The sequence below is a fragment of the Podarcis pityusensis genome, assembly GCF_964106645.2.
Source record: "Podarcis pityusensis genome assembly, chromosome: Z".
NCBI classification, from domain to species: Eukaryota; Metazoa; Chordata; class Lepidosauria; order Squamata; family Lacertidae; genus Podarcis; species Podarcis pityusensis.
The window spans coordinates 17,404,120-17,428,832 of record NC_138044.1 but is presented as its reverse complement, the minus strand read 5'-3'; the positions used below and the strand labels follow the sequence as shown (position 1 = coordinate 17,428,832).

Here is a 24,713-nt window from a genome sequence, read left to right as displayed (position 1 = left end):
GGGCATTTAGTTGGCTGCTGTGAGGACAGAACTAGATAGATCTCTGCTTGATCCACTAGTCAGTCTCTTGGATGTTGTTTTGTGAGACACTTGTCCTCTTGATATGCTTTCTAGCTAGGTAAAGTTTATGGTATTGAATCGTATGTCCTATCGCCTGGGGAAACAAAAGACTTGTATCCCTTGATGAATGTGGATGACCTCTATGGCACACTCTACGTCCCCAAGGATGGCACGATGGATCCTGCTGGGACCTGTATGACCCTCGCCCGGGCAGCCACCGCCCGAGGAGCTCTGGTGAGTCACAAGGGCCATAAAGCTCACTGGGTGACCTTGGGCCAGTAATTGTCTCTTATCCTAACCTACCTCACAGGGTTGTTGTGAGGATAAAATGGAGAGGGGGAGAACTGTGTATGCCTCCTTGAAGAAGGGTGGGGTTTAAGTGCAGGAAAGAAAAACATGCAGCTTCTTTGTCACTTTGCTTTGTCTAGGTGATTGAGAATTGCCCTGTGATAGGCATTGAATTAAGGGAGGATGATATGGGAGCCCGACGGGTAGCAGCTGTAGTGACAGACCATGGAACCATCCAGACTCCCTGCGTGGTGAACTGCATGGGTAAGAAAAATGTCTCCTCCCTCCAGATTCTAGAACCACGATCCATTGGGGTTCCTTCTATCTTGGTCCATTTCAATTAGCATTGTCTACGTTGACTGGAGCAGCTCTCCAGGGTTTCATACAGTGGATCTCTCCCAGCCCTACCTGGAGATGCCACTAGGGACGGAATCGGAGACCTTCTGTATGCAAGGCAGATGCTCTGCCAGTGTGCTGCCTTATCCTGAGTCAGACCATTAGTCCTTCTAGCTCTACACTGCCTGGTAGCTGCTCTCCAGGGTTTCAGATGGAGACTTTCCCAGTACTAACTGAGTCTTCTTCATGCAAAGAGCTATAGCCGTTTGTCAAGCAAACCAGAAGCTGATGTGAGCTCAGTGCATCAACGAGTCCTTCCCACCCCGAAGGCATCCCTGATTGCTGTGGTCATCCAATGGTAGATCTTCCTTCTCCCAACAGGTGTGTGGGCCCAGTCCTTGGGGAAGATGGCCGGTGTTAATGTGCCACTTGTGGCAATGCACCATGCGTATGTCGTCACAGAGAGGATAGAAGGGATCCAGGTTAGTGGATTGCAGATACTAGTTTTTAATCCAGTGCTTTCTAATTTTCTTAGTTTCTCTCTCTTGTGTGTACCACAGCATAACCCTTTGTTGAAGACTGCTCATGGTTTATATTGATTGAAGAGTGTGATATAAATATTGGGTTTTATCCAAACAGTCATATACAGAGTAGAACCACTGAAATTATTAGACGTTATTGTGGATTACTGACTAGCAAAATGCTAGGGGAGATTAGGTGATTTTTGTTTTAACCCAACCTAAAACTGTAACAGCTACCCCTGCAAGAAAACCACTGCATCTATTCTTCTGAAATTTGGTGGGATCTGTGCCTCTGGAACGGACAATCTTACCTGCAAATTTCATCCAATTTTGCTGAATTTTTTTTTTAATGTTCGTGGGTGTGGTGTGGTGGTGTGTGAGCATAATCTGCAATTTGATGGGGCTACACCAAGCTTGCAAATTTTGTCCTGTGATAAGGAGAATAGCTGCAGTTTCCCACCCCCCACAATCCACCTCCCTCCAATAATGAATAGTGGGGAAATGAAACAGGCTCAGACAGACCCTAAGCTGAACTGAGCAGCCAATGAAGCACCTTCTACGAAGTTGGGCTACTTTACAAAGCCCCAAATCAGGGTCCGCACTAAATTTTGTGATGGGTGCCTGCTGTAATTTTTAGGCAGTCTCGAGATGGTTTATTCCTCATCTTTCCACTAGATGTCCTTCTAAGACCCTCTAACGCAGCCCAGGAGAGGCTAGTGCTTTGCATCAGTGATTGCTGTGGAAGACGTCTCAGATCCTTTAGTGGCGGGTTGGGGTGTGTGTGTCCTTTTCTTCTTCACCAAATCGCTTTACAGTGTAGCCGATGTAGGACCCTATGCTCCTCACTTTACTCTCGCCCCTCCAGGGGCCACTTGGTGAGCCTAATCAGATGAGTGTCTTACTTTGGTTGCTACCACTATCACGACCACCAATTACTACCACTAATTTTGTATCTTGCCTTTTGTCCCAAAGAAGCCCAGGGCAGCAAATGCATCAGTAACTATATCATTAAAATGCTTTTGCAAAAACAGTTCAAAGCAATAACACTATCTAAACTAGTGATTTCAGCATTTAAGCTGCAGAGATAGTGCAGGATACTACGCACCCTGGAAATGATCTCTTTCAGCTTCTGCCTTCTGGAAGAAGGTACAGGGTTATAAAGACTAGGACTAGCCGCCTGAGAAACAGTTTCTATCCAAATGCGATTTTGGTTTTAAACGCAGTGTAAGGTAGTCTCTATGGGACACGGGTGGCGCTGTGGGTTAAACCACAGAGCCTAGGACTTGCCGATCAGAAGGCTGGTGGTTCGAATCCCCGTGACGGGGTGAGCTCCCGTTGCTCGGTCCCAGCTCCTGCCAACCTAGCAGTTTGAAAGCATGTCAAAGTGCAAGTAGATAAATAGGTACTGCTCCGGTGGGAAGGTAAACGGTGTTTCCGTGCGCTGCTCTGGTTCGCCAGAAGCGGCTTAGTCATGCTGGCCACATGAACCGGAAGCTGTATGCCAGCTCCCTCGGCCAATAAAGTGAGATGAGCGCCGCAACCCCAGAGTCGGTCACGACTGGACCTAATGGTCAGGGGTCCCTTTACCTTTTAAGGGAGTCTCTATGTGAGCATATTGTATTTAATTATGGGGTATCAGAGTTTTTAGGGGGCTAACCAGGCTGGGATAGCTGGGATAGCAGGCTTGTTGGTTTCTTGATGTAGACTTTTTCAATTTTGTTGTTGTTCTGTATGGGACAATGACAATAAAGATTATCGTATCATATCGTATTTGCGGGGGGGCACATGGTCTCATCAGGCTGCCCCACATATCTGCCTGGCAGCCTTGTTCTGCATTAGCTGTACACTCCAGATTGCCTTTAAGGGCAGCCCCACATACAATGCACTCTGGTAGCATGGATGGGAGGTCACCAGAGCACCAGGCAAGGCTGCTCAGTTGCTCCATCTTTACCATGGTGTCTACACCTACCCTAAAACATCCCCATGAATCAAGAGCTTCTGAAGGGAGACTCTGGGATGTCAAAGGGGAGAGATTGGTCAGGGGACAGAGCACATGGAAAATCTGGCAGGATGACAATGCAAGCCCACTGAGTCTAGCATCCTGTTCTTGTCATAGCCAAGCATCCTCACTACAAAACTAATGATATACATACAGTGCTTCTTTTGAAATCAGACAGCACCTATGATTCTGATATGTCATCACCCGTTGAAAGCATTCCCCCCAAAGTGATTTTAGGTAATTGATTTAATTCATTGATGGCTGTTTGGTCTGCATTTTATGATTTTATAATTTTACAAAGTTGTGATTTTGCTGTACATCGCCATAATGTATATTGTCATTTATAAACAATCTATAACTAAATAACTCCAGGAGCAGAAAAAAACATACGTTCTGCTAACAGAGCTCTTAAAATCACAGTAGGCCTTAAAACGATTGTAAAGCACCCAGGAAAATAATAATAAAAAAGGTTGGGCACCAGGTGACTAAGGTACACAGTTAAAAACAAACAAGCAAGCAAACAAACAAACAAACACTGTGTGTGTATATATATGTGAACATGCTGTGTCTTCCCCCAGATTTGTTAGTTTTTCCTCTTTGGGTATTTTTAGAACATGCCAAATGTTCGAGATCATGACACCTCCGTGTATCTGCGTCTCCAAGGCGATGCCCTTTCTGTGGGCGGATATGAGTCAAATCCCATCTTCTGGGAGGAGGTGAGTGGTGTTCATAAGGAATTTAAAAAAGCACAGCACTGCATGAGGCTGGGAAGATGTGTGTGTGTTGAACAAGGTGCTTAAAACACTACATTTTAAAAGCCCAGACGACTTTGAAATCAGAGATGTTTCTGGAGGATTTTGAAGGCACCACCTTGGTCCACCTTGAAGAGGTGTTGTTAAAATTCCAGGGCTTGCACAAAGAATCTGCTGGCGTGTGAACCAGTCCCCGCTTAAGAAAGCTGTTTGTGAACTTTTGCACAGGTATTGGAGCCCCTCCTTGAGGTGGAGAAAGGGATTGCAGCACTGTCACCTGTGATGGGCAGGCAGTGTGGACAGGTCAGGCTAGGTATGGATAAGAACATAAGAAGAGCCTTCTGTATCAGGCGAGTGGCCCACCTAGTCCAGCATCCTGTTCGAATGACCAAGTGGGAAACCCACAAGCAGGTTCTGAGCACAAGAGCCCTCTTCCCCTCCAGTGGTTTCCAGCAACAGGTATTCAGAAGTGTTTTTGCCTCTGTTCATGGAGGAAGAGCGTAGCAATCATGGCTAGTAGCCCTCAATAGCTCCCTCCTTCCTGAAATGAAGGACATGGGCTTCTGTCTTGACCAAAGCAGGACAGCACTGGACTGGCAATCACAGCTGTCCACTGCTGAATCCCCGTCTTTGAAAACTTCTTGAGGGGCCAGAACATTTGGAAATGAGCATGCTGGCTCTTTCAGGTGCTGGACAAGTTTGCTTTTGGCCTCTTCGATCTGGATTGGGATGTGTTTACACAGCACATTGAAGGCGCCATCAACCGAGTTCCAGTGCTGGAGAAAACCGGAATCAAATCCACAGTCTGTGGCCCTGGTAAGGATATTCCAGGCCCATAAAAGCATGGCACAGGTTTTAGAGGCAGTCTGCAACCCTAAAACCATTTACCTGAGAAAAAGACCCTTGAATTTAACAGCACTTTATTCTCATTAGTTGTAGTCAGGAGTTGACTGCTAGTTTTGGATAGAAGCAAAAGACCTTCATTGCTCAACCCTCATCTCATTTTAATCAATGGTATATCCAGGTCAGACCCATTTGGTCCACCTAGTTCAATATTGTTGACACTGACTGGCAGTGTCTTTCCAGGGTTTCAGGAAGGGAATTTCTCCCAGCCCTACCAGGAGATGGCAGGGAATGAACTTGGGGCCTTCTTGCAAGCAGGATTCTAGTCCTTTTGGTTTCTGAATAAAGGGCTGGATTAAATAGGAGTGCAGAGAGGTGCCTTGTACTGAGTCAAACCATTAGTCTGCCTTGCTCAGTGTTGTCAACACTGACTGGCAGCTGGTCTCTCTGTGGTACCTGCCCAGGCTATCCCAGCCCCACCGGGAAATACTGCAGAGGTTTGAACCTAGGACCTTCTACATGCAAAGCAGATGCTCTACCAGTGAGCCACGACCTTTCAGAGGCAAAAGGCAAGCTGACATTCATTGAAATCCCGTATACAAAAGCTTCCCACGCTGGCAGTTGAATCTTATCTTAGCATCCTCTGCTGCAGCTGAGACTAATTTAGGAGGTACAGGACAGGCTGCATGAAGCACATATGCCCAGCTCTGCCATCTCGCCAACAGGGACTTAAGATGAGACACTTCATTCCGTTCTGCATGGTATTCATTGCCTGCAGACCCATTTCCACTTCACTGCAGTTTTACCTCCCACCAAAACCAGCATTATTTATGCTGCTGTCTACTGCAGCCAAAATGATGTAACTTTCATAATAACTTATGTCTACTCTGGTGTCATTATTTTATTCCAACACCTTCATTTCAGCGAAAAAGGAAACACTATACAAATGAGAGGAATAAATAAATATGAATATGAATAAATAAATAAGTTTTATTTATTACATTTCTATGCCTCCTTTTCCTTCAAGGAGCTCAGGGTAGTTTACATGGTGTGTCCCCCCCCCCCCCATTTTATCCTCACAACAATCCGGTAAGGGTAGGTTAGGTTGAGTGTGAGCTTCATGACTAAGTGGGGATTCAAACCCTAGGTCTCCCAGGTTATAATCCAACACTCTAACCATTGCACCATATCATTGGCTGGCTGAAAGCAGCAGCAGCAGCAGTTAATACCAACCCCATTTGCTGGACTGATTTCTGTTCCAGACATGGGATAAATAAGCAATTTATGCTCCAGTTTCCATTTTTGTTGGAATTTTATGACATCCCTCCCTGCCACCTTTCCACCTGGGGCATCTTCCTCCCTCAGTCTCGTGGAGAGGCTGGCCCAGGGAGTGAGAAAAGAAGTTAAAGCTTCCTACTAGGGAATAGGACTGGAAGGGTTTAAATGACTGTTGTCCTGGGCTAGGAGTTAGGTAAAAGAAAAAACTGATTTCAAAACTCAGAGGGTGGTGACAAAAGGGGGAGAGAGGTTCTCAGAGTAGAAGAATGTCACGATTGCTAGTCCTAAAGGTGGCACCAGAGTTCTGTTTTTTTGGCAGCCAAATTAGCTAGAGAAAGTGGAGATAGTTGCCAGGCTACATTAGTCAGGCGGCATTTGCCTGGAACTCTTATTTATATACAGTTTGCTATCCATTTTCATAAACCAAACCAAACAGGATCTTGAACCAAAGAGTTTACAGTCTAATGGGGAGAAGGAAGGCTTCTATCACACCAACACTATCCGTCTAATGCACTGTGACATGGCATTAAGCAATCAAGACTTCTGTAGTTTGTTAATAATAGTAATAATTTATTATTTGTACCCACCCACTCTGGGCGGCTTCTAACAAGGATTAAAAATACACCAAATGTCACACATTAAAAACTCCCCTGAACAGGGCTGCCTTCAGATGTCTTCTAAATGTCAGGTAGTTGTTTATCTCTTTGACATCTGGTGGGAGGGCGTTCCACAGGGCGGGGGCCACTACCGAGAAGGCCCTCTGCCTGGTTCCCTGCAGCTTTGCTTCTTGCAGTGAGGGAACCACCAGAAAGCCCTCAGCGCTGGACTTTAGCGTCCAGGCAGAACAATGGGGGTGGAGACGCTCCTTCAGGTATACTGGACCGAGGCCATTTAGGGCTTTAAAGGTCAACACCAACACTTTGAATTGTGCTTAGAGTTGCTAGGAGACTCCTATTATCTTCAAAGAGCTAAAATTCTCAGAATAACTTAACAACCCCTCTTCACAGGAAACTCTGGGAACTATTGCTCTGTGAGGGGAGTTGGGGCTGCCCAAGCACCTTTAATGAATGGCAGTTCCCAGAATTCTTCTGGGGAAGCCACGGCCATTTAAAGTAGTACTGTAGTGCTTTACATGTATGCTGTGAATATGGCCATAATTGTTCAGTAGTGGTAGGGTGTAAGATTCCTAGCAAATTTCAAAAGCCTGCTCTTGGATCTTACAACCATCAAAGCTGGTTGCCACCATTGCTCTGGTGGGACTGAGTTCCATAGTTTAACTATGTGGTGCATGAAAATGTTGTTGTTGTTGTTGTTGCTGCTGCTGCTGCTGCTCTTTCTTTCTCTAGTCTGCAAACAATGTATAAATTTCAATTTAAAAAAATTGTTTTGCCATTTGATTTCCACTGAAATTTACATAAATGTTTATGTAGGGTATATAAATACCTATGTAAGCTGCGTAACACTCGTTAAATTGCAGACAGAGGGACAGATAATGGAGCATTTGGCAGTTACTGAGCTGCAGGGGAATGGAAACAGTGCTGATTGTGACAGGTAACTGATCAGAACAGCAATCGCTACCTTTGTAGCATCCATAGCTGGGGTGCCCTGGGGAGAAGAAACAATTGCAAAACATATAACCTGCTGGGTGTTAACTGTACCCATGATCTCTCTCAAAAAACATGCCACATGCCAGAGAGAGTGATAGATTGTTGACCTGGATAGCAATATGGAGACATAACCCTGATACCCTTGTGTCGGTGGTAGCCAGTATTGTGCTCTTCAGATGTTGCTGGACTCCCAACTTCCAGCAGTCCCAGCAGCCAGCATGACCAATGGTAAGGGATCATGAGGGTTATAGTCCAGCAATGTCTAGAGGATGCTGCATTTGCTATGCACTGTGCCCCATTCTTGAATTTTAGATACCCTACTGCTGATTTTCTTCCCTATTTTCATCATGCTATAATGATAACCTGCATTTTATTGAAAAATGTCTTCTGTTATGTATTGCTTATTATAATAATTATATTTATACAATGGTTTTGATTTTTGTATTGGACAGATATTATATGTTCTGCTTTTTAAACCCACCATGGCACCTTCTTTATTCATGGAAATTCCATGCTTCGTGGAAAGCATGGCCTCCATGGGACTGTCCCTGAATAAGTCTGGCCCAACTCATAACCGTGGACATGCCTTGGACCTGATGTTCACCTCTATGGATGTTGGTGATCTGACACTAAGTAAAAGCGAAACTAAAGAAGTGCCATGGTCAGATCACTTCCTGGTGCAACTGGACTTCTCCGCGACCCTTCCCCTCTGCAGGGAGGATGGTCCGCCCCCTCCACTTAATGGATCCAAATGGTTTCCAGAGAGTGGTAGGGGATGCTTTATCCCATGTTGATGGCCTTTCTGCTGATTCCCTGGTGGCCCGCTGGAATGTGGAGTTAACCAGGGCTATTGACTGTTTGGCTCCCTCTCCAACTGGTGCCCTCTCCGATTGCATGGAGCCCGGACAGCCCTGTGGTTTTCCATGGATCTGAGGGCAATGAAACAATCACTGAGGCTGCTAGAGCACCAGTGGTGGATAACTCATTCTGAAGCTGACCGGACACGGGTTAGAGCTCAGTGTCAAGCCTACCAAGTGGCAATGGCGACGGCGAAGAAGACTTTCTTCACCGCTTCTACTGCATCTTCAGAAAACAGCAGCAGGAGACTCTTTCAGGTGGTTCACAATTTAGTGGAACCACCTGCTCCATCAGGGCCCAGTACGGGCCACATGATCTCCTGCAATGATTTTGCAAAGTTTTTTGCAGATAAAGTCGCTCAGATTCGAGAAGAGGTAGACTCCACCGTGGGAGCAGGGCCGGGGTGGGAGTCCTGTCTAGTTAAGTTGTGTGGGATCAATTCCAATCTGTTACCCCCGAGGATGTGGACAGTCTGCTTGGATGAGTGAAACCAACCACCTATCTCCTTGATCCTTGCCTATCCTGGCTTATAAAAGCTAGCCGGGAAGGCCTGGGAGATGGGCTTTGCGGGGTGGTGAATGCTTCTCTCTGTGAGGGAGCCTTCCCAGACCCGCTGAAAGTGGTTATCGAACCACTTCTTAAAAAACCATCTTTAGATGCGGCCAATATGGCCAACTATTGCCCAGTCTCAAATCTTCAATTCTTGGGCAAGGTGATTGAGCAAGTGGTTGCTGAACAACTCCAGGCACGCCTGGAAGAAGTGGACCATTTGGATCCCTTCCAGTCGGAATTCAGGCCTCATCATTGGACTGAAACTGCCTTGGTCACACTGGTCGATGATCTCCGGCGGGCTAGGGACAAAGGTGAGAGCTGTTTCCTAGTTCTGCTGGATCTCTTAACGGCTTTTGACACCATTGACCATAACATCCTTCTGGACCGTCTAGAGGGGCTGGGAGCTGGGGGCACTGTCATACAGTGGTTTCGCTCCTTCCTCCTGGGCCGTGTTCAGAAAGTGGTGGTGGGGGATGAGTGTTCAGACCTCTGGGCTCTCACTTGAAGGTGCCTCAGGGTTCTGTCCTCTCCCCCATGCTTTTCAACATCTACATGCAGCCACTGGGAGAGATCATCAGGGGGTTTGGGCTGGGTGTTCATCAGTATGCAGATGATACCCAGCTCTACCTCTCTTTCAAATCAGAACCAGAAAAGGCGGTGAAGGTCCTGTGTGAGTGTCTGGAGGCGGTTGGAGGATGGGTGGCAGCTAACAGATTGAGGTTGAATCCTGACAAGACAGAAGTACTGTTTTGGCGGGACAGGAGGCAGGCAGGTGTGGAGGATTCCCTGGTCCTGAATGGGGTAACTGTGCCCCATTCAGGACCAGGTGAGCAGCCTGGGAGTCATTTTCGAATCACAGCTGTCCATGGAGGCGCAGGTCAATTCTGTGTCTAGGGCAGCTGTTTATCAGCTCCATCTGGTATGCAGGCTGAGACCCTACCTGCCCGCGGACTGTCTCGCCAGAGTGGTGCATGCTCTAGTTATCTCTCACTTGGACTACTGCAATGCACTCTATGTGGGGCTACCTTTGAAGGTGACCCGGAAACTACAACTAACCCTGAATGCGGCAGCTAGACTGGTGACTGGGGGCGGCCGCCGAGACCACATAACACTGGTCTTGAAAGACCTACACTGGCTCCCAGTACGTTTCTGAGCACAATTCAAAGTGTTGGTGCCGACCTTTAAAGCCGTAAACGGCCTCAGTCTAGTATACCTGAAGGAGCGTCTCCACCCCCATCCAGCCTGGACACTGAGGTCCAGCGCCGAGGGCCTTCTGGCGGTTCCCTCCCTGTGAGAAGCCAAGTTACAGGGAACCAGGCAGAGGGCCTTCTCGGTAGTGGCACCCGCTCTGTAGAATGCCCTCCCACCAGATGTCAAAGAGAAAAACAACTACCAGACTATTAGAAGACATCTGAAGGCAGCCCTGTTTAGGGAAGCTTTTAATGTTTAATAAGTTATTGTATTTTAGTGTTTTGTTGGAAGCCGCCCAGAGTGGCTGGGGAAACCCAGCCAGATGAGCGGGGTATAAATAATAATAATAATAATAATAATAATAATAATAATAATATCCCACCATTTGCTCCCCAAGGAACTCAAAGAGGTGCACATGTTTCTCTTCCTCATTTAATCCCCACAATGACCCTGTGAGGTAGGTCAGGCTGAGAGGCAGCAACTGGCTCCCAAGGTCATAGCCAGTGAGCCTCATGGCTGAGTGGGGGATTTGAACCCGTGGTCTCTGACTGGTCCTAGTCCAACACTCTAACCACTGCGCCACACTGACTCTATTGATGAAGGGTGGTATATAATTATGATTGATGATGACAATGATGATGATGATTATATTTAGGTACATTAAACAGTTTGTGGGAAGAGAAAGGGAGCTTGGCTGAACTCTTCGGGGATTGAACGGCAGTATTTCAGGGCACTGTTATGATACATATTTAATTTCATAAAAATTATGTATGACTTGTTTGTTAAAAATCAAACATCAAAGCAGTTTACACAAGGAGTAAATTGATGAAAGCAGTTAAAAACACCCCTATGAAACGCTGAAAAAAAATTAAAATCAGCAATGAGCTAAAAACAGATTAAACCACCTGCCAACATTTTACATATCTGAGTAGGCTTGCCTGAGCAAAATATGTTTTTAGCAGGTGCCGAAAAAAGTGCATTGAAGGTCAACAAGCAGGGAGTTCCATGGTGTGGTTGCTTTCACATAACACCCTCCCCCCAAAAAAGAAACATGTGCAAAAGAATGTGTAGAAATTCCCCCTTGACTGACTCTTCTACCCCCACCCTCACAAACTGAACAAAACAAAACAGGCGAACGACACATCAGGGTCCTTTATTTAATTTGAAATATTTATCCCTTTCGATCTCTCTCTCCACCTACCACCCCATACCTTGTTGACATTGATGAAACTTTGACAGCAGAAATCGGTTCAGCTTTTTACTAATATATAAAATACCTCTCTTTCCCCTGATGATAATAATAAAAAAATAAATATCAGCTACAGGGAGAATACACGATGGTAATTTATTGGAATGCGTGGGCTGGAAGTGAGAGAAAGATGACTGTTATATATTTATATATATAAAGTAATCATTTTGAAGCCAGGAATAGCCCCTTAAGTATTTTCAGCTCAATTAGGGTAGTTTTGAGAGAACTGTTCTTAAGGAGGATGCTTCTTCTTCAGTGCTCTGATTCACCTTCCACAATTTTGGAAATAATTGGAGTGCATGAAAGGATGACTAAGAACAGGGAAGGCCAATGGCAATTTTGCTGGCAGAGGGCAAAAAGCCAATGACTTCTCTTCCCTGGGTTCTTCTTAAACCTTGTTGAAATGAGTGCTGACCCAGATGCCAGTCATATTATTTCAGGGCCATCCTATGACACTGGTGAACCTCAGGTCAGTGGGAATATTTGGCCCCAAAGCCTTTCATAGAATCTTGGAATTGTAGGGTTAGGAGGGACCCCAAGGATCATGCAGTCCAGCTTCCTGCACCACAAGAACCACAGCTCAAGAATCGCTGACCGGTTGCTACCCACCCTTTGCTTAAATGTAAAGGGACCCCTGACCATTAGGTCCAGTCGTGACCGACTCTGGGGTTGCGGCACTCATCTCGCTTTATTGGCCGAGGGAGCCAGCGTACAGCTTCCGGGTCGTGTGGCCAGCATGGCTAAGCCGCTTCTGGCGAACCAGAGCAGCGCACGGAAACGCCGTTTACCTTCCCACTGGAGCGATACCTATTTATCTACTTGCACTTGGACGTGCTTTCGAACTGCTAGGTTGGCAGGAGCAGGGACCGAGCAACGGGAGCTCACCCCGTCACGGGGATTTGAACCACTAACCTTCTGATTGGCAAGTCCTAGGCTCTGTGGTTTAACCCACAGCGCCACCTGCGTCTCACCCTTTGCTTACAAGCCTCCAATGAAGGAGATAGTCAAGCACCTTTCAAAGGAGTCCGTTCCACTGTTACCATCAGGATGTTCTTTCTAATGTTTCCCCATTTGGCCTGACAGGCCGTTTCTCTTAAGTCACACCCACCTGCTCCATACCAGATGTCAAGTGAGCTCCTGAAGCTCCTGAAGTGAAGTTCCTTCACTGAAGTGTGCTGCTCTGTCTACCAGCTGATGACTGGGAACAGCACATGTTGCTTCAGAAACATCAAGCAGCTTCATAGTAGCCTGCTTTTGGTATAGCAGGTGTGTTAAGATTTTGGTTACACCAAGAACTTTGAATGTGTTATTGATGTATTTGCCCCCCTCTTTTTGTCTATGCTTTAATATTTTTAACCTGTCTTCTCTGGGGATTGCAATTATTTTTTTTAAAATGAAGAACAGGCTGCTAAATCACAGCAGTGGCCCATCTAGTCCAGCACCCTGTTCTCACAGAGGCCAAGAGGCCTGTGAGAAGCCATAAAGCAGGGCCTAAGCACAACAGCTCTTGTTGCTCCTGTGGTTCCCAGAAACTGGTAGTTCAGCAGTCTGTGTTTCATTATTTCCCACTGTGATTTAGAGTCATTCACTGCTGACCACAAGCCTCTCATGGGGGAAGCGCCAGAAGTCCGAGGCTTCTTTCTGGGCTGTGGCTTCAACAGTGCTGGTAAGAGACAAACTTTTTCTTCTACATAAGTATGATCTACAATTATTACTACTACCGCTATTTATTAAATTTATATACAGGCATCTTCTCACTTGCACCTGATCTACTTGCGCACCACTATGCGCACACACGGCGCTGGGAACCTGGAAGTGGCAGGAGAGAGCTGGAAAGTCTGTGGCTCACAAGGCAACCCTTCCCAGAGCCTGAGCAGTGCAGAGGCTAGGCCCCTGGACAGTTCCAGGCATGGCTTAGGCTGGAGAGATCCACAGGATGTTGCTTCAGCAGCCTTCATCTTCAGACTGAGCCTTCAATAGGAGCTGCAGTGCTGTCTTCAGCAGCACTCTGGACAGCTGCTTGCAGAGCTTAGGCTGGAGAGGCCATCAAACCGCCAATGGTGTTTCAGCAGCAGTCATCCCCAGACGTTCTGCTCCATCTGGAGAGGCACTAGCACTGTGTGCTCATCTTGCACGAATGCCTCTGATTCGCTATGTACTTCTCTGGTAGGCCCTGAGGGCAGTTCCCTCTTCAGTTCTGAATCCTTGGCTGCATCTCTTGAGGACTCTGACCCCAGAGTCATCACAGCTTGGGCCTCCAACACATAAGCAGAGAGCTATCCCCTAGAATGGGTAGGCTGGTGTGGCCTGGCTCGCCCAACTTGGTTCTACTTAGAGCACACCTTTTGAAATGAATGAACCTAAATGATTCAGGACTATTAACTGCAAGGGGGTTCCCTATGAATATAGAGCTTGCTTTGGATGCAACCTATAATATTTGACACCTTTTGTTGCCCTCAGGAATCCAGGAGTAATGTGAGGAGAGTAAAGCTATCAGATCTTGCCCTCCTGAGTCACATCTCAGCTCAGGAATTTGTTTTCTGTACTAGAACTGAGCTTGTAGTCTTTCCACAATTTTGCTCTTTGCTCCCTCCAGGAATGATGCTCGGAGGTGGCTGTGGGAAGGAGCTGGCCCACTGGATCATCCATGGGTATCCTGAAAAGGACATGTACGGTTATGACATTAGGTGAGCACCTTCCTGCTCTGGGCCCCGTAGAGAATCTGCCTTGAATACAGAAGGTTCCAGGTTCAATTCCCCAGTGAGGCTGAGGGTGTATCCTTGTCTGAAACCCTGTTTAAAAAGGTTGCTGAGGCTGCCAGCTTTAGTGTGAAGGGAGCACAAAGTGCTGGATGGAGTTGATGATAAATGCTGCCTGTGTCCTGGCAGTGGCAGGGGGTTCCAGTGAGGAGGCAGCAAATGGCAGAGAAACCCCCAGCCAGCATACAGAGTCCTGAACTAGCAGGAGCAATGGTATGATTCAGGATAAGGAAGCTTCTTGCATCCTTGTTCTTCTGAGCCCTTTACCCAGGACTGTGAAGACTGGAATCTTTCTTTCTAGGGTAAGGACTAAGGACCATAGCTCAGTGGTAGAGTATCTGCTTTGTGTGCAAACATTCAGTCTCCAGGAACGGCTCCTGTCTTGAAATGCCAGAGAGCCACTTCAAGTCAGTGCAGGCAATATTGAGCTAGATAGACTAATGGTCTTTCTCAGAATAAGGCAGTTTTCATAGACTAATGTATGAAGATAGGTCAGCAGCCAGGCATAGAGTGTCCTCTCTGCATATATAAAGTTCTGGTTTCTGCCCTGGTAGGGGTGGGAATATTCTCCGTCTGCATTGCAGGGGGGTTGCACGAGACTAGATGACCCTCGGGGTCCCTTCCAACTCTACACTGCCAGTCAGTGTGGACAAAACTGAGCTAGATCAGAGGCGTCTTTCCCATAGGGCTTAGTGGCTCATTGTGCCAGGGTGCCAGCCTCTCAGGGGCGCCCCAGTGAGTGGGGGAGCTGCGCGGCTTTGCCGGCGGCCTCCCCAGCTGCGCCCTGCCAACCATCCTTCCTTCCTACCCTCCTCGGCCTGCCCCCCTCTGCGGACGGGTGCATTGGTGCTGCTGCTGCTTATGCTTGTGCTGCTCCCACAAGCACTCTGCAGTGGCAGCGTGGGCTGTGGTGGATGAGGAGCTGCTTCTCGACTCTGATGGGCCATCGCCTCCTCTCCCTCGGCCGCAGGAATCCCCTCAGCCGCTGCCTGCTGAGCTGCTGTTGTCTGAGGGAGTGGTGGGAACGGTGGTGGCAGGTGTGGCTCCCAAGGGGCCTTTGTCACCGGTGCCCACCACCCCACCACTCCCCAGGGCACAGGTGGCGGCGTGGCAACCGCCTCCTACTGCTCAGGCTGCTGGGCAGCAGCGAGAGCACCCGCAGCAGGGCTGTCGTTGTCAGGCAGTGGAGGAGGCGCCCCAGAGCCTCGCAAGTGAGCTCAGGGTTCCAGCGGTCTGGCCAGCCATGCCGCAGCCACCACATCGGCAGCGTCTTCTGTGGGTAGTGGCTCCTGGGGCTATGAGGTGGTCTGCAAGTTGGGCCCTGAGTTCTAAATTCTGGGAAAGGGAGGGGTGCCGGAGGGATCTTTGTGCCACGGTGCCAGATGTGATTAAGACTGCCCTGAGCTAGATGGTCCAGTGGTTTTTTCCTAGGTTATGACACAGTCGTCCCATTGAGACTCTTTTGCTGCCAGCTTTGTAGTCCTTCCAGTGCAATGTGGAACCTTTTCTTTCTTTTTTTTTTTAATGATATTTATTAAAGTTTCAATAAAAGATTAAACATAAAACATAAAAAAGAAATACACAATTCAAAATATACAATACATAATCTAAAAGAAAAGAAAAAAAACAAGAAAACAAAAGACAAAGAAGAAAGTAGAACAATTAAAAACAATATCACCTTTTCGTCTCCATTTTTAGATTTACTTATTTTCTGGACCTCCTCGTACCTCCCTCTTTTGTATTCCAGTTCAAATTGTTTGTCCAGCAATTTCTTTCCCTCTTTTTTTAATCCCAATCTTAACTCTTAATATAATATAACATTAAAATTTTACCTTTTAAAAACCAAATTTCCATTTCCTTAAACATTTTTAATCCTAATCCTTAATCTTAATCTATCCATAATTTTAAATCCTAAACAGCTGGAAGCCACTTATTTTTAATCCAACACCACTCTAACATTCTTTAATTTTACAATGTTTCTGCAGATAGTCTTTGAATTTCTTCCAATCTTCCTCCACCAACTCTTCTCCCTGGTCACGGATTCTACCAGTCATTTCCGCCAGTTCCATATAGTCCATCAGTTTCATCTGCCATTCCTCCAGTGTGGGAAGCTCTTGTGTCTTCCAATACTTTGCAATGAGTATTCTTGCTGCTGTTGTTGCATACATAAAGAAAGTTCTATCCTTTTTTATCACCATTTGGCCGACTATGCCCAGGAGAAAGGCCTCTGGTTTCTTGGGGAAGGTATATTTGAATACCTTTTTTAATTCATTATATATCATTTCCCAGAAAGCCTTAATCTTTGGGCACGTCCACCAAAGGTGAAAAAATGTACCTTCAGTTTCTTTACACTTCCAACATTTATTATTGGGCAAATGATAAATTTTTGCGATCTTGACTAGGGTTATGTACCACCTGTATATCATTTTCATAATATTCTCTCTTAGGGCATTACATGCCGTAAATTTCATACCTGTGGTCCATAACTGCTCCCAGTCAGCAAACATAATGTTATGTCCAACGTCTTGTGCCCATTTAATCATAGCCGATTTTACCGTTTCATCCTGAGTGTTCCATTTCAGCAGCAAGTTATACATTCTTGACAAATTCTTAGTTTTGGGTTCTAACAGTTCAGTTTCTAATTTTGATTTTTCCACCTGGAAGCCAATTTTCTTGTCCAATTTAAATGCCTCCATTATCTGAAAGTAATGAAGCAATGTGGAACCTTTTCTGTTCACATAGGCCAGCAGGGGGGAAACTTTGGCCCTCCAGCTGCTGCTGAACTACAACTCCCATTGGCCATTGGCCATGCTTGCTGGGGACTGGTGAGAGTTGTGGTTCAGCAACATCTGGAGCGACAGATGTTTTATAAAACCTTGGCCTCCATTTTGTAAAAATCTATCTTTAATGCTGGGGTGTGTGTTGAGGTCTGTTGTGTTGCATTTAGGTAACTTAATGCTTGTTAGTTAGAGTAGACCCACTGAAGTGAGTGGACATGACCAAAGTAGCTCTGATGGAGTTTCCTGTGGGTAGAACTTGGTTGAATACAATGCTTTACATTTGTCTTTCAATTTTATTTATTATTTTTGTACTTTACTCACTGTTAAGTTTTACCAAGAGTTATACATTTTAGGGCAATATTTTATTTATTTTTACTTGTTACATTTATATACCACATTTTTCTTCCAAGGAGCTTAAGGTGATGTGCATGGTTCTCCTCCTTCACATTTAATCTTCACAACAACCCTGTGAGGTAGGTTAAGCTGAAATACAGTGACTGGTCCAAGGTCATGGCTTCATGGTTGAGTAGGGATTCAAACCCCGGTCTCCCAGGCTCTAACCTTTACACCACATTGTAGGAGCCTGAAAGCGGGGTTGCTGTATAGGATTTTCTCACCCTGCATTGCAAAGCAGTGTGTATTGCCAGCAGCCGGTGGGTTCCGTCACAAACGCAGGCCTGTTCCACAGATGTTTCTGTCTTTCGAATGGCTGGGAATTGATGGCTCTTAATAGTCGTCATTAATTTCTTTGTCAGTTTGATCTCATTGCCTCTATTCTGCTTCTGTGTGATCACCGGGAGTCGGATGCAAGTTGAAATTATAGCTATGCAGTAATTATATCTGTTCAGGCAGCCTTCCATACCCCATTGCCCTCCAGAGGTTTTGGACTACAGCTGGCTGATCCTGATTATTATTATTATTATTTATTTATTAGATTTATATATCACCCTTCATCAAAAGATCTCAGGGAACTGTAGTTCTGGAGCGCATCAGGTTGGAGAAGCTAGCTCTACAGAGCCCAGAGTGGAATACATAGTTCTCTTCTCACCCACCTGCATCAAATCTAGCTTGGTATTGTCGGCACTGACTGGCAGCAGCTCCTCAATAATTTGGACGAGCTGGGCTTTTAGTGTGGATGCCCCTATGGAAGCAGAGGCAACCACACTTTCTGGAAACAACCGGAGATATTTTTGTTCCGACAGGCTTTGCCAGTTGAATAGATGGGTCTTTACTTTGAGTGGCCGCTTGTTAGGGTTTTGGTCCTGTTTCAAATGTATTTTCTGATTTTTGGTGTTTTTAACAATTTCTAATTATCTTATGTTTGCTTAGGAGGCCATTAATAAATCCATGGTAAAATAGAACTAAAATAAAATTTCAGTCAGGGGTATAACCTGGGGGATTCCAGGATTGAACATCTGACTTTCTGCATGCTCTTACCCTTTAAAAAACACACACCCCAAACAGCCTAGTTTTCAGGGTTCTGAATGGTTCCACGGCCAAACAGCTCTTACCACCTGGAAGTTCTTCCTGAGGTTTTGTTGGAATATCTTTTCGTGCCATTTGAATCCATTGGTTTTGATTCTGCTCTCTGGAGTAGCAGAAAACAAGCTTGCGCCATCTTCCATGGGACAGTCCTTCAGGTATTTGAAGATGGCTATCATATCTCTACTCAAAATAAATTAAAAAATTGTCCAGTAGCACCTTAGAGACCAACTAAGTTTGTTCTGGGTATAAGCTTTCGTGTGCAAAAGTATCTAAAGAAGTGTGCATGGGGTCACAAAGAGTCCGTGCACACTTCTTCAGATACTTTTGCACATGAAAGCTTATGCCTAGAACAAACTTAGTTGGTCTCTAAGGTGCTACTGGACAATTTTTTTAATTTTAAAATTTATTTTGACTACTTCAGACCAACATGGCTACCTACCTGAATCTATATCTCTACTCACTCTCTTCTTCTCCATGCTAAACATAGCCAACCCCATCAACTGTTCCTCATAAGGCTTGGTTTCCACACCCTTTATCATCTTGGTTCCAGCTTGTCAACATCCTTCTTAAATTGCGGTGCCCAGAACTGGACACAGGACTCCAGGTGTGGCCTGACCAAGGCAGAACACAGTGGAACTATTACAATAGAATGAAACTACCTAAGACGCACCAGACCACAAGATGCACCTAGTTTTTGGAGGAGGAAAACAAGAAAAAAAATATTCTGAATCTCAGAAGCCAGAACAGCAAGAGGGATCGCTGCGCAGTGAAAGCAGCAATCCCTCTTGCTGTTCTGGCTTCTGTGATAGCTGCACAGCCTGCATTCGCTCCATAAGACGCACACACATTTCCCCTTACTTTTTAGGAGGGAAAAAGTGAGTCTTATAGAGCAAAAAATATGGTAAGTAACGTGTCCCTTGACCTGGACACTATACTTCTGCTGATGCAGCCTAGAATTACATTAGCTTCTTTTGCTGATGCACCACACTGTTGACTCATGCTAAGCTTGTGGTCTTAAAGAAAGCTGCTTTAGTCAGACAGTTGGAGGGGAGTATTACTGATGGCTACTAGCCATGATGGCTATGCTCTGCCTCACATCCCAGTTGCTGGAAACCACAGGAGGGGAGAGGGCTCTTGGGTCCTGCTTGCTGGCTTTCCATAATGGGCATCTGGTTGGCCACTGTGAGAACAAGAGGTTGGTTAGATGGACCACTGGCCTCATCCAACAGGGTCTTCTTAGGTTCTTATTGTCCCTCCATCTCATTGTTGTCTGCACTGACTTGAAGACACTCTTCAGGGTTCTAGACAAGAAGTCTTTCTTAGCCCTACCTGGATATGCTATCAAGGATTGAACCTGGGACCTTCTGCATGCAAAGCAGCTGCTCTTCCACTGAACTATGACTAAGTGGTGCGGAGGGCAGCATTGGAACAATGTATATAAGTGAAGCTGGTAGCCAGGCAGACAGTGAGTTCAAGAGCTGGAAACTGGAAGACCTGACTCTACCATGATGCTGCAGTCTGTAATGTCTGTCTCTGCCTTCAAGCAAGCAAGTGCCTCGTACCCTCCTACCTCCAGAGGAAGAGAGTGGTGTCAGCAATAACTCAAAACATAATTTATTTTAATGGTGTGCTGTTCCGAAGCAGAGGGAATGGCATGTTCTCAAACAGCAGACACAGAAGCACCTCTGTGTCAAAACCTGCCAACAGCCTCCTTTTGCAATGTACTCTTGGATTCTGCAATGGAAGAGCATCTCAGCACCAAAAGTGGTGTGAGGATAAGCATGCCTGTCATCATTAGCCTCCTCAAGGGGTGCTTAGAATCCTGTTCCTGAACTTATGGCCTTGTTAATCTGCGGAACCCTGCAAATTCTGCAGGGGTTATAAATTAAAAGTATGTATTGGTGCCTGAGGCAAAAGACTGGTTAGCTCTCCTTGGAGGCCCAGATGCTAGGCAAGGATGGGGAAGGGCTGTAGCTCAGTGATTAGTGAGCCTGCTCTGCATGCAGAAGGCCCCAGCTTCAATCCCTAACCAATGGCATCTCTGAGTTGGTCTGGGGGAAAACTCCATGCCTGAAACTCTGGAGAGTCACTGTCAGTCAGCCTAGACAGTATTGAACTAGATGCACCCAGTGGTCTGACTCCATGTAAGGCAGCTTCCTATGCTATTATTACTAGTTGAATCTTATTGGCTGCTTCCATTTGCCACCAGAGGCACTTTTCCTCACCCTGCCTAATGGTAGGGATGGCCCTGATTGTACAACTAATGGTTTGCTGATATCTAGATTTGCCTCCCTCTTCTGTGCTGCCCCTTATGCTTGGAACCTTTCAACCAGAACACTGAAACCAATCCCCTCCACACCACAACCACCTCCATCTGCCTTCCTGGAAGTCCAACACCATTGTGGATGGAGATCTTTCTGGGTTCTGAAAGAAATCAGCAAGACCGCCAACTCATGCCTCTAATTTGTCATGGATGCTGCAACATGATGTAGCGTTCAGAGTGCCAGACTAGGATTTGGGAAAGAACAAGATTTGAATCCCCACTCAGCCATGAAGATCATTGGGCATGACCATGGGCCAGTCACTCACTGTCAGCCTAACCTACTTCACAGGGTTCTTGTGAGGATAAAATGGGGGGGGGGGGAGAGAACTATGCATGCTACCTTGAGCTCCTTGGAGCAAAGAAGGTGGGCCATAAAAGCAACAACAAAAAATAACAAATTCCTCCATTTTGAATGCACACACTACTAATAAACTTCGGGTATTAGCCAAATGGAGAAGTAAACAGGTTAGACAGAAATGAGATGGGTATGCTATATTTGCCCCCTCTGTCCCCATTTTCCATGAAAAACCCCCAGTTTGAAACCCCCAAAATTCAGCATTTAAAAATGTGCTGGGAGCATTCGCACTAAGGTTTCTGGGAGCAGAAATCGCTGGTGTTTGCTTATTCATCCCATGTCCAGATTGGACCAGTCCACCGAATATAATTGGTATTGGGGGGAAATGAGGGTGGTGACAGCACACTCATCTCTTTATTTCACCATTTGGTCCTCATCTGAAGATAACACTTGGGTCTGCCTCTGTCTGTCTCTGAAATGTTCACCTCTCTATAGGAGGTTTCACCACTCCCTTACAAACAACAACCGCTGGATCCGGGAAAGGAGCCATGAATCATATGCAAAAAACTACTCTGTCGTCTTCCCATATGACGAACCTCTGGCTGGGCGCAATATGAGGAAGGACCCCCTCCATGAGGTCAGACCCAAAGCTCATGGAAGAAATTCTGGGTGGACATGGGGGTGTTAGGCACAGAGGCATCCAGGGATGTGGGTAGCTTCTGCTGGAAGACTTCTGAAACAGGCATGTCCTGAAATGGATTGTGTTTGCACGACTCTAGGGTTTGATCTAGAAACCTCATGGATGGTCCAAAGCTGATACTTTATTTGAGCAAGCCACCCACCATTTTATACCCTCATGGCCAGAAGGGATGTGGCACAAGTTGTTTTTAGAGAAGAATCCTCTATGTTGCATTACAGGTGTGGTAGCAGTGAAGCTGCTGGACATAACTTAGCTCAGCTTGTGTGATGTTCGGGGGGGGGGGGGAGCCATCCAACAACTGCGAGGGAAGTGGGTGTTGTCAGTTTGGCAGGGATCAAAGCCTCAAACAGGCTTTGTATGGGGAAAATATTTGTGGCGAGAGGCCCCAGGTAGACCCTAACGCTATGGGGGCATTCAGCCTAGAACAACATTAGCTCCAGCAACAGCAAAGAGGAGGCAATAGCATGAGAGTGATCACAGGCTAATTTCATGGCTCCTAGGTCAATGGAATGTTGGGGTTCAGGTTTTTTTTTAACACTCTTCTTCCCTCCATCTCCTCCCTCTGCACTCAAATTTTTGTGACTCTCGCAGGAACTTCTGCAACAAGGTTGTGTATTTCAAGAGAGACATGGTTGGGAGAGGCCAGGCTGGTTCCATCCAAAGAGTGAGGCACCAGTAAGTACAAAATTTAGGGATGTAATACCAAGGAGGAGCATCGTGGAACATCATGTCTCCACATGTGACCTTTGTTCCTATAGCACTACCATTATGAGGTACCCTAAAGTCTCTTTTGCCTGTTTTCCTGTGCTGCTCTTTGCCCCAGGAGCTTGCAGATTTGCACCAGCCTGTCTCCCCATTAATGTGAGAAGGATGATCTGCATAATGTCCTCCTCACCCCAGTCTTGTCCTAGACCTCCCTCTGACTTTAAATGTATGGGTGTGTGTTTTTCCCCAATCTTGGCCCTTTTGGGGTTTCCAAGGATTGGAAAACCCCAATCCTTGGCATCCAACCCACCAGGGGCAGAATTCCCAGAGAGATGGGTTTGGCTAATTTTGGCTTCTGAAGGCAGCCCTGTTTAGGGAAGTTTTTGATGACTGATGTTTAAATGTATTTTTAATCTCTGTTGGAAGCCGCCCAGAGTGGCTGGGGAAACCCAGCCAGCTGGGCGGGGTACAAATAAATTATTATTATTATTATTATTATTATTATTATTATTATTATTATTATTGCAGGTTTTGGAATATGATTATTATGGCGCTTATGACCAAACCCCACATGAAGACTATGAATACAACCGCTTGCTGTCGGATGAATACACATTTGATTTCCCACCTCACCACAATGTTGTGAGTAGAATGCCCTTGGAGGAGGATGCAGTGGTCCTGTTGCCAAGAGGGGCTTCTAATGGGAGGGGGGAGTCTTTAGGTAAGGGGCATTCCCATCTCCACCTGGAGATGCAGTGATTTGAACCTGCGATATTCTGGCAGACGAACTCAGGCTTGCTGGCATCCCTCAGGACTGCACCACAATCAGGCTTTTAAAAAGCCTCCATTGGAGCCAACTGGAGCTTTTTAAAATCCTCTATTGGTGCCAATTGAGGCTTTTTAAAACTTCGTTGCTACAGCAGCATCCTTTATGGGAGGGGGTTTCACAGCTGGCTCTTTGTATAACAGCTTCCAGCACAGCATCTTGGGGGGTGGGGGTGGAAGGGAACCTTTAGCTGTTGAAACATAAAATCAAAAGTGATTCAGGTCTGGGTTCTTTGGGAAGAAAGATGTCTAATAGGTAGTCTGATGAGATGTCACTGCACACGGAAATGAGTTACGGGATGCCAAGCACTGGAAAAGAGCCATTGTTGTGGTGGGTGTAACTTTTGAAGAAAAAAAATAATCCAAGGAATATCTGTTGTTTTTCTTTTTAAGATATAAAAAGCATGAATCACAGGTCCCTTTTCTTTTCTTCTCCTGTCACCTTGAGCGACTTCTTACATGCCCCTTGATTCTCCCTTTCAACGTGACCAAGCCTGCCTGCCATGTGCCCCCATCACCCCATGGCTCTGTTTTCTTTCCCTCCCCGGTTTTAGATCAGGAACGAATGCTTAACCTGCCGAAATGCCCTGGCGGTGTTCGACATGTCTTACTTTGGGAAATTCTACCTCGTCGGCCCAGAGGCCAAGAGGGCAGCTGACTGGCTGTTTACGGCTGACGTTTCCAAGCCTCCAGGTACCCCCCCCCCCGTCCCCACCATCCCACCCGCTTATTTCCAGCGGTGTTCTGCTGGCGCTGCCAATGTCATCAATGCCTTCTCTTGCATCAGGCACATAATCCCCTCCCAGTTAATGATAACGTTCAGCCAAGGCTTCTGCCAATCAAGCAGGGGAGGTTGCTTTCAAACAAAGGGCTCTGTGCCCGGGAGGAGGTTTGAATACCCCAAAGGACGCAGGCATCTCTTTGAGAGCTGCAGCCTGTGTTGATTTGGCTCTGCTTGTGATGGCTTTAAGAGGGGATTATACGAATTCATGGGAGCACAAGCCTGCCAGTGGCAATTGCAGTGGCTGGGATGGCTTCCTCTCTCGGAGGAAGTATGCCTCTTAGCAACTAACTACAGGAGATCACAATCTATTCAGTTCGGGATTCAGGCTTTGACTGAATTCGGCACACAGTCCTATTGGAAATCAAGGCCACCAGGAAAGAAATGTGTGTGTGTGTGTGCTTTTAAGGGAGATGCATACAAACTTTTCCTCATTTTTCCTCATATTACATCTGCCTTTCACCCCATTTTTAAAGTCCCAGAATCATAGAATTGTACTGTTGGGCATCTAGTGCAACTCCCTGCA

At 46.2% G+C, this 24,713-nt stretch overlaps 1 protein-coding gene across 1 annotated transcript in view; it reads left to right on the top strand.

Moving 5' to 3' along the window:
- The window catches only part of SARDH (sarcosine dehydrogenase), a 50,047-nt gene that overhangs the window by 7,338 nt on the left and 17,996 nt on the right, over nucleotides 1-24,713 (top strand). The window contains exons 5-15 of the mRNA XM_080989777.1: nucleotides 115-294; nucleotides 489-612; nucleotides 1,066-1,166; nucleotides 3,816-3,920; nucleotides 4,643-4,772; nucleotides 13,114-13,200; nucleotides 14,131-14,221; nucleotides 21,672-21,813; nucleotides 22,468-22,551; nucleotides 23,110-23,223; nucleotides 23,961-24,099. Coding sequence (XP_080845903.1) covers nucleotides 115-294; nucleotides 489-612; nucleotides 1,066-1,166; nucleotides 3,816-3,920; nucleotides 4,643-4,772; nucleotides 13,114-13,200; nucleotides 14,131-14,221; nucleotides 21,672-21,813; nucleotides 22,468-22,551; nucleotides 23,110-23,223; nucleotides 23,961-24,099 — 1,297 coding nt within the window. The remainder of the gene's footprint in view (nucleotides 1-114; nucleotides 295-488; nucleotides 613-1,065; nucleotides 1,167-3,815; nucleotides 3,921-4,642; nucleotides 4,773-13,113; nucleotides 13,201-14,130; nucleotides 14,222-21,671; nucleotides 21,814-22,467; nucleotides 22,552-23,109; nucleotides 23,224-23,960; nucleotides 24,100-24,713) is intronic.